A 16,137-nucleotide genomic window follows, 5' to 3' on the forward strand; every position below is an offset into this window, starting at 1 on the left:
CAACTGTCGCCACTCAATTTCCATGCAAGTAGGTGGAGGGTAGACAGGTTCGGGTGGAGGACCGTCCCCTGCTGCTGCGACAGAAGATCCACCCGAAGATGCAGTCGAGTCGGGGGATAGATGGCCATGTTCAAGAGCTCGGGATACCAGACTCTCCATGCCCAGTCTGGAGCCACAAGGATGACTTGGGCCCGGTCGCACTTGATCTTCTTCAGCACTCTGGGCAGAAGTGGTATATGCGGAAAGGCGTATAAAGACCGCAACTCCACTCGCGATGAAAAGTGTTACTGAGCGAGTGCCGCCTTAGAAATTCCAACGCACAGAATTGCTGATATTGCGCGTTCTCTTTGGTGGTGAATATATCTAACCAAGGCTCTCCCCATTGTCGAAAGAGACCTTGCACCACCTCCGAGTTCAGAAGCCATTCGTGAGACATCATGCACCTGCAGCTGAGTTCGTCCGCCCTGGTGTTCAGTGAACCTGCCTGGTGTTGAACCACCAGGGCAATGCCCTGATGTTCCAGCCATATCCAGAGGCAGAGGGCCTCTTGACAGAGGGCCCACAACCCCATCCTGCCTTGTCTGTTACCGTACCATATGCGGTGGTGTTGTCTGTGAACACCTGAACTACTCTTCCCCGGACAGAGGAAAGGAATGCCTTGAGTGCAAGACGAATCGCCCGAAGCTCCAGAAGGTTGATAAGGAGCCCGGACTCCGCTGGAGACAGAGTCCTCTGATTGCACCTCCCCCATGTGGCCATCCCATCCCAGAAGTAATGCATCAGTCACCACTTTGAACTCCTTTTGGGGAAGGGAGAGGGATCTGCTGATGACCCAATCCTGGTTTGTGGGCCACCACTGGAGTTGGTGTGCAGTGCCCTCTAAGATCTGGATGCAATTGGACAGGTTTCCCGGATGCTGTGAGAACCCCAGCGAAAGCAGGAGGTCGGATGTAGTCTGGAGGTGGGAGGTGACTGCCTGGGGCAAGCCTGCCTACAAAAACAAGTCGTTGAGATTGGGGAAGTCTGAAACCCCTGATCTGTGCAGAGGAGCTGCGACCACCGCCATCACTTTTGTGAACACCCAAGGAACACTGGTAAAGCCCAAGGGAGCACAGTAAACCTAAATTGCTTGTGGCCTACCGTGAACCGCAGGTAGCGCCGGTGGCCGGTAGGACAGGAATGTGAAAATAAGCGTCCTGCAAGACTAACGCTACCATCAAGTCTCATTGTCGAGGGCAGACAGGACCTGAGCGAGGGTCAACATTTTGAACTTCTCCTTCCGGAGGAAGTGGTTGACATTCCTGAGATCCAAAATAGGACTCTGGCCCTTGTCCTTCCTGGGCACCAGAAAGTATTGGGAATAACAACCACAACCTTCTTTTGGGGCAGGAACGCGCTTGATGGCTCCCTTGGCCAAGAGAGCAGCAACTTCCTGTTGGAGAAGTGCAAGATGATCCCCTGACATGCAATGTTACTGGGGTGGCAGGGCTGGTCTCAAAGGGGAGGGAGTAGCCCCTTCGGACTATCTGCAAAACCGACCTGTCCAAAGTTATGGTGCACCAGTGGGGGAGGTGATGGCGGATCCTGATGCCCACTGGCGTTTGATGGGCCTGAAAGGTCGGACTAGGAGGGCTTGGAGGCTGCTGCAGAGGGGGCAGTGGTAGACTGGCCCACCCGCTGGCCCTCAGAACCACGTTGGTTGTGCCCAAGTCCACGGCCATGCTGGGGCTGAAGAGCTTGTGCTGGCCTGTGGCTGGAAAAGGGACGCGTTGGGGCACCCCTTCCGTAGCCATGAAGGGGGCGAAAAGCAGACTGTGTGTGACATGTGGTGGAGAGGTTGAAACGCTTTAGTGCACTGTCTGCTTTGTCACCAAACAGGCGATGGCCATCAAAGGGCGTGTCCATGAGAGAGTTCTGCACATCCCCTTAAAAGCCAGTCGATATCAACCAGGCGTGACGGAGAAGCACCACCGATGTTGAAATAGTCCTACCCAGTGAGTCGGCAGTGTCCAGTCCACAACGGATCATAAACTTTGCTGCTTCTCTCCCCTCTTCCACAGTACGGCAGAGTACGGCCTTGGCCTCCTATGGACACTGGGCAGCACCTTCACCACCATATCCCACAAGGAGTGTGAATAATGGCCCAACAAACATGCTGTGTTTGCTGACTGCAGTCCTAAGCTGGAGGAAGAAATCATCTTCTTCCAAAGCTGATCCAGCTCCTTGGAATCTCTATCAGGTGGTGTGTTAGGGAATGCGCCTTTGGAAATTGAGGCTTGGACCATCAAGCTCTCACGGTGGGATGTTGGCACAGGAAATTGGGGTCGTCTGGAGCAGGGTGGTGGCGTCAGTCAAGCAATCCTAGCCACAGGGGCCCCTGTGTTGGGCCAGGACCAGGTGCTCAAAAGGATGTTGATGAGGGATCATTGAACAGCAGCAGAGACTCCAAAGAGCTCGCTGATGTCTGATGCACCTCTGTGAGGCGGTTAGTCCTGACTGCCACCGTGGGAAGTTTGAGGGTTAGGGCCTCGGCCGCCCTCTGCAACACTACTGGGTAAGACACTCCCTCCTCTGTAGCCATGGTAGGAGGAGACAACATGCCAAGGTCTGGGGATGTATCTTGACCATTGGCTTCCCCCAGTTCCTTTCTCCAGTCCTGTTCATCCGCGATCTGGTCAGATAAAGGTACACCATAACCATCCCAGTCCTCATCATCCTCCCCTGGCTGCCAAATTGGCTGATAAGGGCCAGGGCTGAACACAGACACAAAATTACCCATCAGTGCCAGATCTGGCGTCGGGTGATGACGGTCTGGCTCCGTGTTCATGTCGGGGAAGAGATGGGGTCAACGCCAGCAGGGGGTCCAGCTGGTGCCGGCTATGGATGTGGTGCAGTGAAGCCGGCACCAGGGGAGGTACCACAAGGCCTACTGGCAACGATCCGAACCAGGTCTGGATCCAAGGGGGCCCTGTGGTGCCGGGGCCGGAGCCGCTGGCGTCGAAGGTCTATGGTCCCACCCGGCTCCGTGTGGCACAATGGCGCGCTGGCGGAACCAGGCTGCCCAAAAATGGCGTGCATCAATTTGTAGAACTGACGAAGCTGGGCAGGGGTTGCGCTCGATCCCAGAAGGGAAGCCCAGAGTTGACTGTGGAGGTTCCACAAGCGGAGCCTTGGGAGTGGCGCCACCCACATCCTGCGCTGCACCAGCCAATGGGTGAGAGGAAGTCGAAGAGCGACAGTGCTTTTTCGACTTCTTCCTGTGCTTCGACTTACCTGACCCCAAGTGCGAAGAATTCGACGAGGAGTGATGATGATGACTCCGCGACCGGTTCCTCGATCTCCCACGGGACTGGGACCTTGAGTGGCATGGAACCAGCTACCCAGCATCGAGTAACTTACGGTACCGCTCCCGCAAAGTCTTCGGGGCCATGGGCCGGCAGTCAGAGCATGACTTGGGGTCATCGTCATGCTCCAGGCAAAAAGACACATGCGATGGGGATCAGTCACTGACATCAGTCGCTTACAGGAACTGCATCGTTTGAAACCGGGCATCCCTCGTACACCAGGTGTCATACGACTCAAAAAAGAAGTCCACAAAAGTCGCAAAAAGATTTGTAAAAAATGGACTAGAGGTACCGCTCTTACATGATCTGCAATGGCTAGCTCAGGAAAAGAAAGAACTGATGTCAGCCCGTGAGAACAGCGTCTAAGTAGCTGCTGCAACATCATCCTGGCAACCACAATGCCAATGATGATCGAGGAGCTGACCGACACCACCTTTCGACGCGCAGGGGTACTGCTGACGAAGAAACTTTCCGGATCCAGTCTGACACCTGGGGGTAATTCTAAGGTAAGGAATCTATAACTAACATGTTTCCTTCAGATTTACTTTTATATAAGATCCATTTATGATTGCTCAATTTATAAACTTACCTCTTTCTTTAATTAAATCACCTATAAGAGAAAATGTGGAGAAAACTAATTTAATTTTGTTTTCAGATGTGTAAAATATTTCAACATCAAATACTTTATTCAGAGTTTTCAACCATAAAAGTACATAACAGTACATATGTAAAACTAAAGATACACAAACTCAATTTACAACACGGTGCTGTGTCATGCCATTACAAAATTTAAATGTTCAATGGAAGTGTACCTTTAAATTGTAATAAATAAAATACTTTATAATTAGTTACAATTGGCATTTAAAAAGATATATAGTTAGAATACAACAAATAAAGGACATCGATGCTAAGTGTCTGTTAGACCTGGCACCATTGGCGTGGGTCTCTCTTCAATTTTTGCTGTTGCCTCATGTATTTTCGCTGGTGTTAGATGCTTTGGGCACTGTGCCAATGCTATACAGTGCCACAGTGCAGGTGCTCCCTACTGTAAATTGATGTATTAATCAGTGGTTCCATGTTTGGCTATTTGGTTTACTTGTCAGACCCTAGTCTAGTGCACTGAGTGTGCCCAGGGCGTGTAAATCCAAATGCTGCGGATGGGACTGCAGCACTGGTTGTGTCACCCACAGAAGCAGCCTTGTAAAATGTGTCTAAGGTCTGCCATTGCAGAGCCTGCGTGCAGTCTGGTACTGTCATGCTGCCTGGGCAAGTGCACCCACTTGCCAGTCCCTAAAACCTTCCCTTTTCTTCATATTAGTCACCTCTATGGTAGGCCCAAGGGCAGGGTGCATTGTAAGTATAAGGTAGCCCTGATGTGTGTGGTATGTCCTAATAGTGAATTACAGCATTTTCGTTTTTCACTATTGCAAGGCTACCTGTTCTCCATAGGCCAGAATGGGCTGTTAGAATTGTTTCATTTTATACTCCAAACAGGGTCAAACTCACATATCCTATCCAAAGTTTGTTTTGTTTTGTATGGTTTATCTTTTTTTGATTGGCGTCTTTTATCAGCCTAGGACTGATTGAGTGTATACTGCAGAGATGGTAAGGTAGACAACAACCATATGTATATGGACAACAAGATACAAAAATAGATGCTCACCAACTCCCCACTGAATCGGAGTTAATAACAATTGACTGTTACGAAGATGCTTGTATCCGCCAGGAATTCTTGCTGCCAGTATTATTGTGTGTGTATGCGATACTGAACTGAAAACTTAACATTGCCTTGCAGGATGCACCTAAAATATGATCCTAGCTGTAATCCAAAATTGCTGTAGTGAATGTGCTCTTGCTCTACTTCAGTAACTGTGCTGGTTATCTTCCCACTATATGTATAAATGCCAATAAAAAAGATATTTAAAAAAAAACTCTGGATACCTAGAATACGGGAGAAAACACCTGGTCCGCGATATCCAATAGTGGCTTAAAATTGCAGCCGAGTGAGGAATTAAATTTAGGCTGCTCTTCTCAACATGTGGTCCCACACCATAAATCTGGTTCACCTAATCCCCAAAGAGTCAAACTCACATATCCTATCCAGAGGTTGACCCCACCAGCATTATCAAACCCCTAATTGTTTTGTGAGGGGTAAGGGCCATAAACTTGGTCTTAGAATGGTTTATTACAAGCCCACTGTTCAGTGCAAAAGTCTTTAGATTTATTCCCCAAACGTTGTAGTCCACTAGGGGTCTTTGAGATCAGAAGGGTGTTGTCTTCAAATAATAGGAGAGAGATTTTGCAGCTACCAAGGCAAGTGGAATGATTTAATTTGCTTTTCCATAAGATCCATCTATTATTGCTCAATTTAAAAACGTACCTGTTGCTTTAATTAAATCACCTATCTGAGAAGCTATAGAGAAGACTCATGTAATCTTGCTTTGAAAAAGTGCAATTTATTTCTACATTGCCCACTGGTGAAACTAGACAGACAAAGAAACCTCAGAAAGAGTAGCATTATCTATCTGAGAGGATTTTCTAAATATTCTAACTTCTTTTTGAAAAACATCTGCAAATGTGATATTCATAAGATATTTCTGTTCATATAGTCATAAATAGTTTATATGTTTGACCTATCACATTTATGATTATTATACTTTTCTATAGCCCTTTGATTATTGGCATGGTTTGTTGAAGTAAATGACATAATGTTGTCTGTCACCATAGTAGTTAGGGTGTCTGTAAAATAGTAATACATTCAGTGTAAATTATAAAAATGCTTCAAATATATGTAACAAACAAAATGTTCATGATGTAAACCTCAAATTTCATTTGGAAATTCTTTCTTTAGATGTACTATCATTTGGAAATTCTTTTCTTAGATATGTCTACTCAATTAGCAAACAAATGATTTTTGAACTTGAAAATGGTAATTTAGGAATATTTTTAAGATGCAGTTGAAAAGTCTAAATTGAGTAAAAACCCTTGGTGTGTGTCTTAGTGTTTGGTGTTGCAGTGAAGAGTGGGACTTGCTTTTCTCACTGTGTAGGGGACTTATGGTTTTGTATAAAGGAAACACAGTTCAGCTAGTAGTTGCTGTGGAGCACAATATAGTTCTCAACTTCATCAAAAGCAAATGATGCACGACAAGCAGTAGCAATATACAGACAAGTTGTTTAACATACGTACTCTAACTTAAGTAGATGTGTCCTTGCCCTCACCCTTCTTTCAATGCAATTTCACATACCTTTTTCCTTCTGAAGAGTGTCTGAAAAAGGGACAACAAATGTGTTACTTATGCAGATTAAATATTCAATTGATAAAAATGTAAAAGGCAAACTTTCAAGAGTTGTTCCATTCTTATGGCAACCGTGGTCGGGCGAAATTCTCACAATACAAGCTGTTCACAAACATTGTTAAAAATTATGAGATTGAAAATGCACACCACAATGAGCATTCAACAGTCAGGATTGAACAGAACAGATTTATCTGCATTTGGAAATTTGCAAGACCTACAATCATGTGCACCATCTTAGAGGCTGTGTAAAACCTTTGTGTCTGTGCCCACATTTAACTTACATGATGCCTTTATAATGTGATGCAGAAAAGATATTTTTAAATAAAGTCACATATTACTACTTTAAATCATAAGCATGGGACCATCCCTTCATCATAGATCTGTCTCTGCCTCACTCTTCTATTTGTTTCTTATATATGCCGTAACCATAGGTAATGCTTATGTCCACTCACATCGGCAGCAATAAGGTATAACTTGTGGCCCAAGCCTACATTGCTCAGATGTGTCCGTTGTGGAATTCTGGAATATTTTAGATGCTTGTCAATGAAGAAAAAAAAGTGGATGCTGCTCAGCCACCTACCCTTGTATGAATCCTACACTAAGATGTTATTATGCTTTCTTGAACTGAAAAGAAATGCTAAAATTAAAGTCAGTTTAAAAATGTAAATCTTCAGCTACTAGATATCAGGGTAGCTAATAAATACAGCAGCTTTATCTAATACTGAAAGGAAGAAGTCCGATTGGGGTTTCTGATTATGGCATTCTAGAGACGGGGGGAATGACAAATCATTACAATATCTGATATTTTCAGGGACACAGTCGAACTCCAACCCCTCTTTCATTGATGAGTAACACGCTCAAAACCACTAAGAAACAGGACATGTATTTAAAAATATTTATTTTAAACTTATAACTCAATACATAAACTCTGAATGTTAACAACACAGACTATAAAAAGAAATGTAGTAAAAACTGTTATGGTGAGATGAAACAGCAGGAAACATTCTGACATGGATGTTGAGTCCTTATCATCCTAACTCCCGCTTGCTTTTTTTAGGTGATATGCTAAATTTGCTAGAGCAGTAAAGAGCGAGTCTCTTCTTGAGTTTCTAAGATGGTTCTCACAACATGGCTTTGTTATGGAATAGCAAGTTAGCTATTTCATTTCACATCCTAGCAACTTGTGCGAGGCTGAAACATAAACAGTGACCAGATGAAGGCCACTTATCCCCAGTTAGAACTCCAATTGAAGTTTGTGCTGCAATCCGGCATTACTTTTGCTTCGAAAGCCAATAGGTAAATTTCAGATATTTGTGATATCATATATATCGTTATAAAAGACCCTACGAACATTGGCGAATAAAAATGCAAACTAAGCAAATTAATTTGTTTTTCACTATTGACGTTAAGGGAAAAAGAAATGGTTAAAAAATAAAAAGGTAATAGCTGTCCTTTGGCACAATTTTCTTCATTTTATCTCCAAAAAGTAGGGAACAGTCTCATATTTTTGCACCAGAAGGTATTTATGCATTTCTACTTTTTCCTAATCAATGATGATGATGTCATGAAATATTCATGAAATCCAAGTGTTACTGCCAGATGAGAGTAAGTACTTCGTTGCATGCCATAGAAATGGCCTATAAATTGACATTTTACTCTTGATTCAGTAATTACTAAAGGGGTGGATGTGCATAGGCAGTGGAACAGATCATCAATGTCCAGAAAACCCAGCCAATCTGTATGTCGCCTCCTTTGGAAATAAGGTTATTTACAATAACAACCCTTTCATAAATAATGTGAAGAAATATCTAAGATAAATTGATGATGCCTTTTTGATCTGGCACAGTTCCGTGGATGAATTTATGGATTTCCATCTGTGGTTGAATAGACAATAACAATAACTTTCAATTTACTATTGACTACTATAAACAGTCAATACGCTTTCTTGATTTAAATATTAGTTCTGACTCAGGATCTTTATCACTTAGTCTATATACAAAATCTACAGCTAGGAACACAGGGGCATATTACCAAGGGTGGCGATATTGAATCATCGCCGCTTAAGCGGCCGTTTTCGGCCTCTAGGCGATGATAATTCCATCGCCCTATTACCAAGCTGTCGCTAACACCAGTTAGCGACAGCTTGTTGGCGATAGCGAGCGATTTGGGGCCCGCTTTGCATGTCAGCGATATTTATCGCTAATGACATGCAAAGTGGGCGTACCCAACCGGTTAGCGACTGAAAGCAGTCGGTAACCTCGCTATCGCCTATTACCAAGAAAGGCGAAGCGATGGAAATATTCGCGCTAAGCGCGAATATCGCCAAACGCTAAACCCTGCAAATACCAGTTCTTAGCCATGTTATCCAATGGGTGCGTGAACACCGCTGGTTTTCCAGCGATATTCATGCTAACGCCTGCAATATTATCGCTTTTGAGATAAACGTTGGTTATAGGACGTTATCTCAGCGATAATATTGGGCGAAGCGCGGCGTTAAAAAAATTAACGCTAAGCTCAGTCAGCAATAAATATCGCTAACTGTTGGTAATATGGCCCACAATTATGAAATACACCAGTTATCATCCACGTAATCTGAAGGATAATTTCTCTTTTGGCCAGTTTTTGAGGATCAAACGCAACTATATCAAAAGAAAAGACTATTTCAAGAAGGCTAAAAAGCCTCAAGTCCAAATTGGTTATGAGGGGTTAGCCTTACCGTCATGTGAAACGCTCACTCAAATGAGCCTGGTACTATGATCGTGATGCCTTGCCCAAACTAAAAGAACATCTGATCAAAGAAATTAACTCATATTTGGAACTGAATCCAACAGAATACAAAAGATTATATTACATGTTTTTTATTGAATACAGAAAGTGGACACACAGAGAGATAAACAATTATTTGCATTTAACAAAATCTAAGAGATCATCTGGTCAGGGTTTACAACAATTGTGAACCTAATTCATTACACCAGCTTTGGGGCTTGACACCTGTAGTGGGTCATTATCCGAGTGCCCATTGTACAGCTTACGCCACCACATCAGTAGTGTAAACACGTACTATCAATGATGAAAAGTGGATTTTGAAACATCATTCAAACTGTCTGTCAAAGAATGTAATGTATTGCATTGAATGTCTGTGTTCACTGTACTATATAGAAAAAACAACACAAGAAGTAAAAAAACATATCATTCAACGCCAGTCGCGTATATGTTGTAAACTAATTACTGCACCCCCTAGTTGAACATTACATGAGTATGGCTCCGGCCCGAATGAAATGATATTGTTTGTACTAGAGGTGGTTAAATGTTCTAGGCTTAGATTTGATATTGATTGCCTGCTTAACTGAAGGAAAACAGGTGGCTCTGGTCAGCCAAAACTGGGGAGAAAGGACTTAATTTATATGTTGAATGGTAGACACTAGCCACTTTATAACTTACTGTTATTGTGGCAGTATTGAGGAACCTTATCTGAACTGGTGAATACCTTAATGTGCCCTTGTGCTTTTTTGTTTTCCACTAGCATGTATGTTCATGCCAATGAGAAAACGATCTCCTTATATGAGATCTGGAGCTCTTGTTGTGTATGTTTAGTTTTAGTTTCATTTAGCATTATTATTATATTATTGTTTTAATATTGTTCTAATTGGATGTCCAGAGGGCCATTTATTGTCTGTAGTGATATACTGTGAATTACATATTTGGTCCCAAGTCAAAATGGCTGCCATTTTTAGTTCCGCTCCAGTGTGTCCATGAAGATTTTTTGCTGCTTCGATTATAGAAGCAGTACTTTTTGGGAATCTCAGTATTAACTGTAAATGTTGGGAGTTTTGTGTGAACATAGGGGCCCATTAGGATCACGGACGTACTTGCGTCCGTCCGCGACCCCCGAGTAGGAGGGAACCTCCGCATGGCCTGTGAAATTAGGATGTGACCGCCACCCTGGCGGTCACATCCTCTATTTTTACCATTGCGGCGGGTGGGGCTTCAAGCTGCACCCCCACAATGGTAAAAATGCATACATTGCATTGCGTTAGAATTGGATAGAATCCTCCTGAGGCGGAAGCCGGGAGTCTAGCTGCTACAAAAATTACTTTTTAAACAAAACTTTTAACTGTGGAAACTTTTAAAATTGTTATTCTGTGTATTTGTTACGTGTATTGCTGCTGTGATTTAATACTGCTCATTGCACTGCTCATTTGCACAATCCTCAACCCCTTGCCACACACTTCCCCCTCAGCCGATTAGGCGCTGGGACCGGGAAAAATGCCGCCGCCATATTGGGGGTAGAGCTGGGCTGACGGTACAGCTGTTCGGCCCCTCCCCCTCCTCCCATTACATAATGAATGCCCTACGCCGGCCGCGCAGCGGACGAGCACAGCGGTCGCGCCGAGAGCACGCCAAAGGCGCGCTCAAGGCAAGCCCGTCTGCGCCCGTCCGCGGCCGACCGGGGCAAGGGGTCACAACCCTTGTTCCCTCCAAGACACCAAGGAAGGTATACAGCTTAGGTTCCCTTTACATTCTAAGACCCCCCCATAGAAAACAGATGCTGCCATCCTTATCACCCCCTTGATCTACCCACCCTCTGCCCACACTGTACGACGAGGCTTAACACTGCCCAGGAAAGAACTGACTTACAGAACTTTACAATGTTTCTTCTAAACTGCAGATCTCTGCCAAAGCATAGTACGGAAATTTCATTATTACTAGAGGTACTCGCGCCAGACGCAGTCTTTTTAACCGAAACCTGGTTACCCCCTGATTCCGACCCTGATCTGATACAAGCGCTTCCCCCTGGCTTTCAGATTACACGTAGAGACCGGGCACAGGGGAGGAGCGGGGGACTCGCAATTGTCTACAAAGATCTATACCAGTGCTATTGCATCCCGGATACTATCCCCGACTGCGAAAGCATGTCCTTTTCCCTCAAACTTACCCCTAATGAGAGCTTTACAGGAACCCTCATATACCGTCCCCCAGGCCCTCTGAACCAATTCCACACAACACTACCATCCCTAGCAGCAGAACTTGTTACCTCCCCCTCCAACTTTACGTTGCTGGGCGACTTTAACATCCATTTTGATAACAGCTCAGATAGTGCAGCAAAAGAGCTAACCGCGAGCTTGGCCGCAGTTCAGCTACAACAACTTGTCCAAACCTCCACGCACATTAAAGGGCATCTGCTGGACCCTATGTTCGATTTACAAAAAGAGGGTGGTGATGAACAGAGTGTCTGAGTTAAACAGACCACTCTTACCCAGTCCAAAGATCAGGGCTTGATCCATCACCGTTATTTATCTCACTGCCCCATCCCAGCTCAGAACCTGGCTATATGCAAATCAGTCTGTCCCTGGCCCAGTGCATCATGGGAACAGGGCAGACTAAACTACCAAGCCAATTCTTCACCAGAAAGGAGACAAGCTACCGGGGACCGGTTTCTGGCTTTCAGCCTTCTTTGGCCCGGCTTGCTTGAATCCTGATGGAGCAGTGAGAAAGGGACTCATGTCTGAGTATACCCTGCCACACCTATAGTGGCCAAAAACGATTTACAAAAAGAGGGTGGTGATGAACAGAGTGTCTGAGTTAAACAGACCACTCTTACCCAGTCCAAAGATCAGGGCTTGATCCATCACCGTTATTTATCTCACTGCCCCATCCCAGCTCAGAACCTGGCTATATGCAAATCAGTCTGTCCCTGGCCCAGTGCATCATGGGAACAGGGCAGACTAAACTACCAAGCCAATTCTTCACCAGAAAGGAGACAAGCTACCGGGGACCGGTTTCTGGCATTTCAGCCTTCTTTGGCCCGGCTTGCTTGAATCCTGATGGAGCAGTGAGAAAGGGACTCATGTCTGAGTATACCCTGCCACACCTATAGTGGCCAAAAACGATTTACAAAAAGAGGGTGGTGATGAACAGAGTGTCTGAGTTAAACAGACCACTCTTACCCAGTCCAAAGATCAGGGCTTGATCCATCACCGTTATTTATCTCACTGCCCCATCCCAGCTCAGAACCTGGCTATATGCAAATCAGTCTGTCCCTGGCCCAGTGCATCATGGGAACAGGGCAGACTAAACTACCAAGCCAATTCTTCACCAGAAAGGAGACAAGCTACCGGGGACCGGTTTCTGGCATTTCAGCCTTCTTTGGCCCGGCTTGCTTGAATCCTGATGGAGCAGTGAGAAAGGGACTCATGTCTGAGTATACCCTGCCACACCTATAGTGGCCAAAAACGATTTACAAAAAGAGGGTGGTGATGAACAGAGTGTCTGAGTTAAACAGACCACTCTTACCCAGTCCAAAGATCAGGGCTTGATCCATCACCGTTATTTATCTCACTGCCCCATCCCAGCTCAGAACCTGGCTATATGCAAATCAGTCTGTCCCTGGCCCAGTGCATCATGGGAACAGGGCAGACTAAACTACCAAGCCAATTCTTCACCAGAAAGGAGACAAGCTACCGGGGACCGGTTTCTGGCATTTCAGCCTTCTTCGGCCCGGCTTGCTTGAATCCTGATGGAGCAGTGAGAAAGGGACTCATGTCTGAGTATACCCTGCCACACCTATAGTGGCCAAAAACGATTTACAAAAAGAGGGTGGTGATGAACAGAGTGTCTGAGTTAAACAGACCACTCTTACCCAGTCCAAAGATCAGGGCTTGATCCATCACCGTTATTTATCTCACTGCCCCATCCCAGCTCAGAACCTGGCTATATGCAAATCAGTCTGTCCCTGGCCCAGTGCATCATGGGAACAGGGCAGACTAAACTACCAAGCCAATTCTTCACCAGAAAGGAGACAAGCTACCGGGGACCGGTTTCTGGCATTTCAGCCTTCTTCGGCCCGGCTTGCTTGAATCCTGATGGAGCAGTGAGAAAGGGACTCATGTCTGAGTATACCCTGCCACACCTATAGTGGCCAAAAACGATTTACAAAAAGAGGGTGGTGATGAACAGAGTGTCTGAGTTAAACAGACCACTCTTACCCAGTCCAAAGATCAGGGCTTGATCCATCACCGTTATTTATCTCACTGCCCCATCCCAGCTCAGAACCTGGCTATATGCAAATCAGTCTGTCCCTGGCCCAGTGCATCATGGGAACAGGGCAGACTAAACTACCAAGCCAATTCTTCACCAGAAAGGAGACAAGCTACCGGGGACCGGTTTCTGGCATTTCAGCCTTCTTCGGCCCGGCTTGCTTGAATCCTGATGGAGCAGTGAGAAAGGGACTCATGTGTGAGTATACCCTGCCACACCTATAGTGGCCAAAAACGATTTACAAAAAGAGGGTGGTGATGAACAGAGTGTCTGAGTTAAACAGACCACTCTTACCCAGTCCAAAGATCAGGGCTTGATCCATCACCGTTATTTATCTCACTGCCCCATCCCAGCTCAGAACCTGGCTATATGCAAATCAGTCTGTCCCTGGCCCAGTGCATCATGGGAACAGGGCAGACTAAACTACCAAGCCAATTCTTCACCAGAAAGGAGACAAGCTACCGGGGACCGGTTTCTGGCATTTCAGCCTTCTTCGGCCCGGCTTGCTTGAATCCTGATGGAGCAGTGAGAAAGGGACTCATGTGTGAGTATACCCTGCCACACCTATAGTGGCCAAAAACGATTTACAAAAAGAGGGTGGTGATGAACAGAGTGTCTGAGTTAAACAGACCACTCTTACCCAGTCCAAAGATCAGGGCTTGATCCATCACCGTTATTTATCTCACTGCCCCATCCCAGCTCAGAACCTGGCTATATGCAAATCAGTCTGTCCCTGGCCCAGTGCATCATGGGAACAGGGCAGACTAAACTACCAAGCCAATTCTTCACCAGAAAGGAGACAAGCTACCGGGGACCGGTTTCTGGCATTTCAGCCTTCTTCGGCATCTGCAGGACCCTATGTTCAGCAATTGTGCTGAGCTCAAGGTAGGCCCCATTACTCATCTTCCGTGGACCGACCACTTTTTAATCCCCCTTACCTGGTCCACCTACAAACCCGTTTTGCGCATTCCATCTCTGCGAAAAATGAGAAATTGGTCTAGGCTCCCACTAGAACAGTGGTCTAGCTCTTTGGCAGACTCAAGACCCTCATTTTCCCAGGACCCCTCATCAGACAACAGGGATTTTGATAATTGGATTTTGAAGTCTCTTGATTCCATACTTCCCACTCGGGAAATCAGCTTAAAAAGGCCACGGGTTACAGCCCCATGGTATTCAGAGGAGCTCAGAACGAAAAAGCGCCACTGTAAGAAGCTCGAGAGGAAGTGGCGCCTGGAATATGCCACCACAGACAAAGTCATCTATAGGGAAGCTATTAGAGCCTACAAACTTGAAATAAAAACGTCACAATCCACTTACTATAATGGACAAATAATGAAGGCTAGATCAAAACCGAGAGAGATCTATCAAATAGTTAAAAGCCTCACTAAGCTCTCCCCACCCACAGCTCCAAATGACAACTTTACCGCGCGCTGTAACGACCTAGCTGATTTTTTCTATCAGAAAATAAATAAAATCTATATCACATCGCAAGCCCATCTCCGGTACTCCCCACTGATGTTCCCCAGCTCCTAATGGAAGCAGAGCTCTCTCCACGAATAACTCTGGATCACTTCCCTCTGCTAGACCTAGAGTCTCTGGAACCCCTGACACTACAAGTAAAGTCAGGCTCCTCTTGTGACCCAGCCCCACCCCGCACTATGGTTGCCGCCAGCCAAGTCATTCTCCCCACTCTTATGGAGTTGCTCAACAACTCCCTAATAAAAAGCAGTGTTCCACCCACCTGGAAGAAAGCTATGGTGAGAGCACTCCTGAAAAAGCCCAACCTGGACCCCAATAACCTCAACAATTACCGCCCCATCTCCCTGCTGCCTTGGGCGAGTAAGATCTTGGAAAAACACATTAATCTCCACCTAACAAGGTTTCTCGAGTGCAACCATCTACTCGATGCCTCGCAGACAGGGTTCCGTCCCAAACATGGGGCAGAAACGGCCTTGTTAGCCGTGACAGAAGAAGCCAGGCGGATTCTGGATCGAGGGGGATCAGTGGCAGTTATCCTCCTCAATCTGAGTGCCGCGTTCGACACGGTATGTCACAAAACTCTGCTGTGTCAACTCTCCAATTCAGGAGTGTCCGCGGGTGCTTTGGCCTGGCTTGGATCCTTTCTGAGTGGAAGGATCTTCCAAGTATTTGAGGGAGATTCCACCTCCGCAAGCAAGCCTCTGGACTGTGGGGTACCTCAGGGCTCGTCGCTGAGCCCCACGCTGTTCAATGTGTACATGGGACCGCTGGCTGAGATCGTCCGCCCATATGGCATTAAGATCATTACATATGCGCACGATACTCAGTTAGTGGTATCCCTTGCACAGAAGAACAGTGAGCTGGCACAGACCAACTTGGCGGCATGCATGGAAGAGGTCAGGAGATGGATGACGACATCCTCTCTTAAACTCAACGGGGATAAAACCGAGCTTATGCTACTCGGTCCCCCAGCACTGT

At 45.9% G+C, this 16,137-nt stretch overlaps 1 protein-coding gene across 34 annotated transcripts in view; it reads right to left on the minus strand.

Annotated features, from left to right (window-relative positions):
• The window catches only part of LOC147710068 (butyrophilin subfamily 1 member A1-like), a 538,135-nt gene that overhangs the window by 269,535 nt on the left and 252,463 nt on the right, over positions 1–16,137 (minus strand). For 15 of the 34 annotated variants that reach the window (XM_086920752.1, XM_086920755.1, XM_086920744.1 and 12 more), the window contains 2 exons: positions 6,592–6,612; positions 3,934–3,954 (listed from right to left, as the gene is read on the minus strand). The exons of 1 other annotated variant lie outside the window; for it this stretch is intronic. In XM_086920752.1, the coding sequence (XP_086776878.1) occupies positions 3,934–3,954; positions 6,592–6,612 (42 nt within the window). The remainder of the gene's footprint in view (positions 1–3,933; positions 3,955–6,591; positions 6,613–16,137) is intronic. 18 more of the 34 variants (XM_086920759.1, XM_086920757.1, XM_086920758.1 and 15 more) reach the window with 2 other exon arrangements.

Source organism: Lissotriton vulgaris, chromosome 5, assembly GCF_964263255.1.
Source record: "Lissotriton vulgaris chromosome 5, aLisVul1.2, whole genome shotgun sequence".
In the NCBI taxonomy this organism is placed as follows: domain Eukaryota; kingdom Metazoa; phylum Chordata; class Amphibia; order Caudata; family Salamandridae; genus Lissotriton; species Lissotriton vulgaris.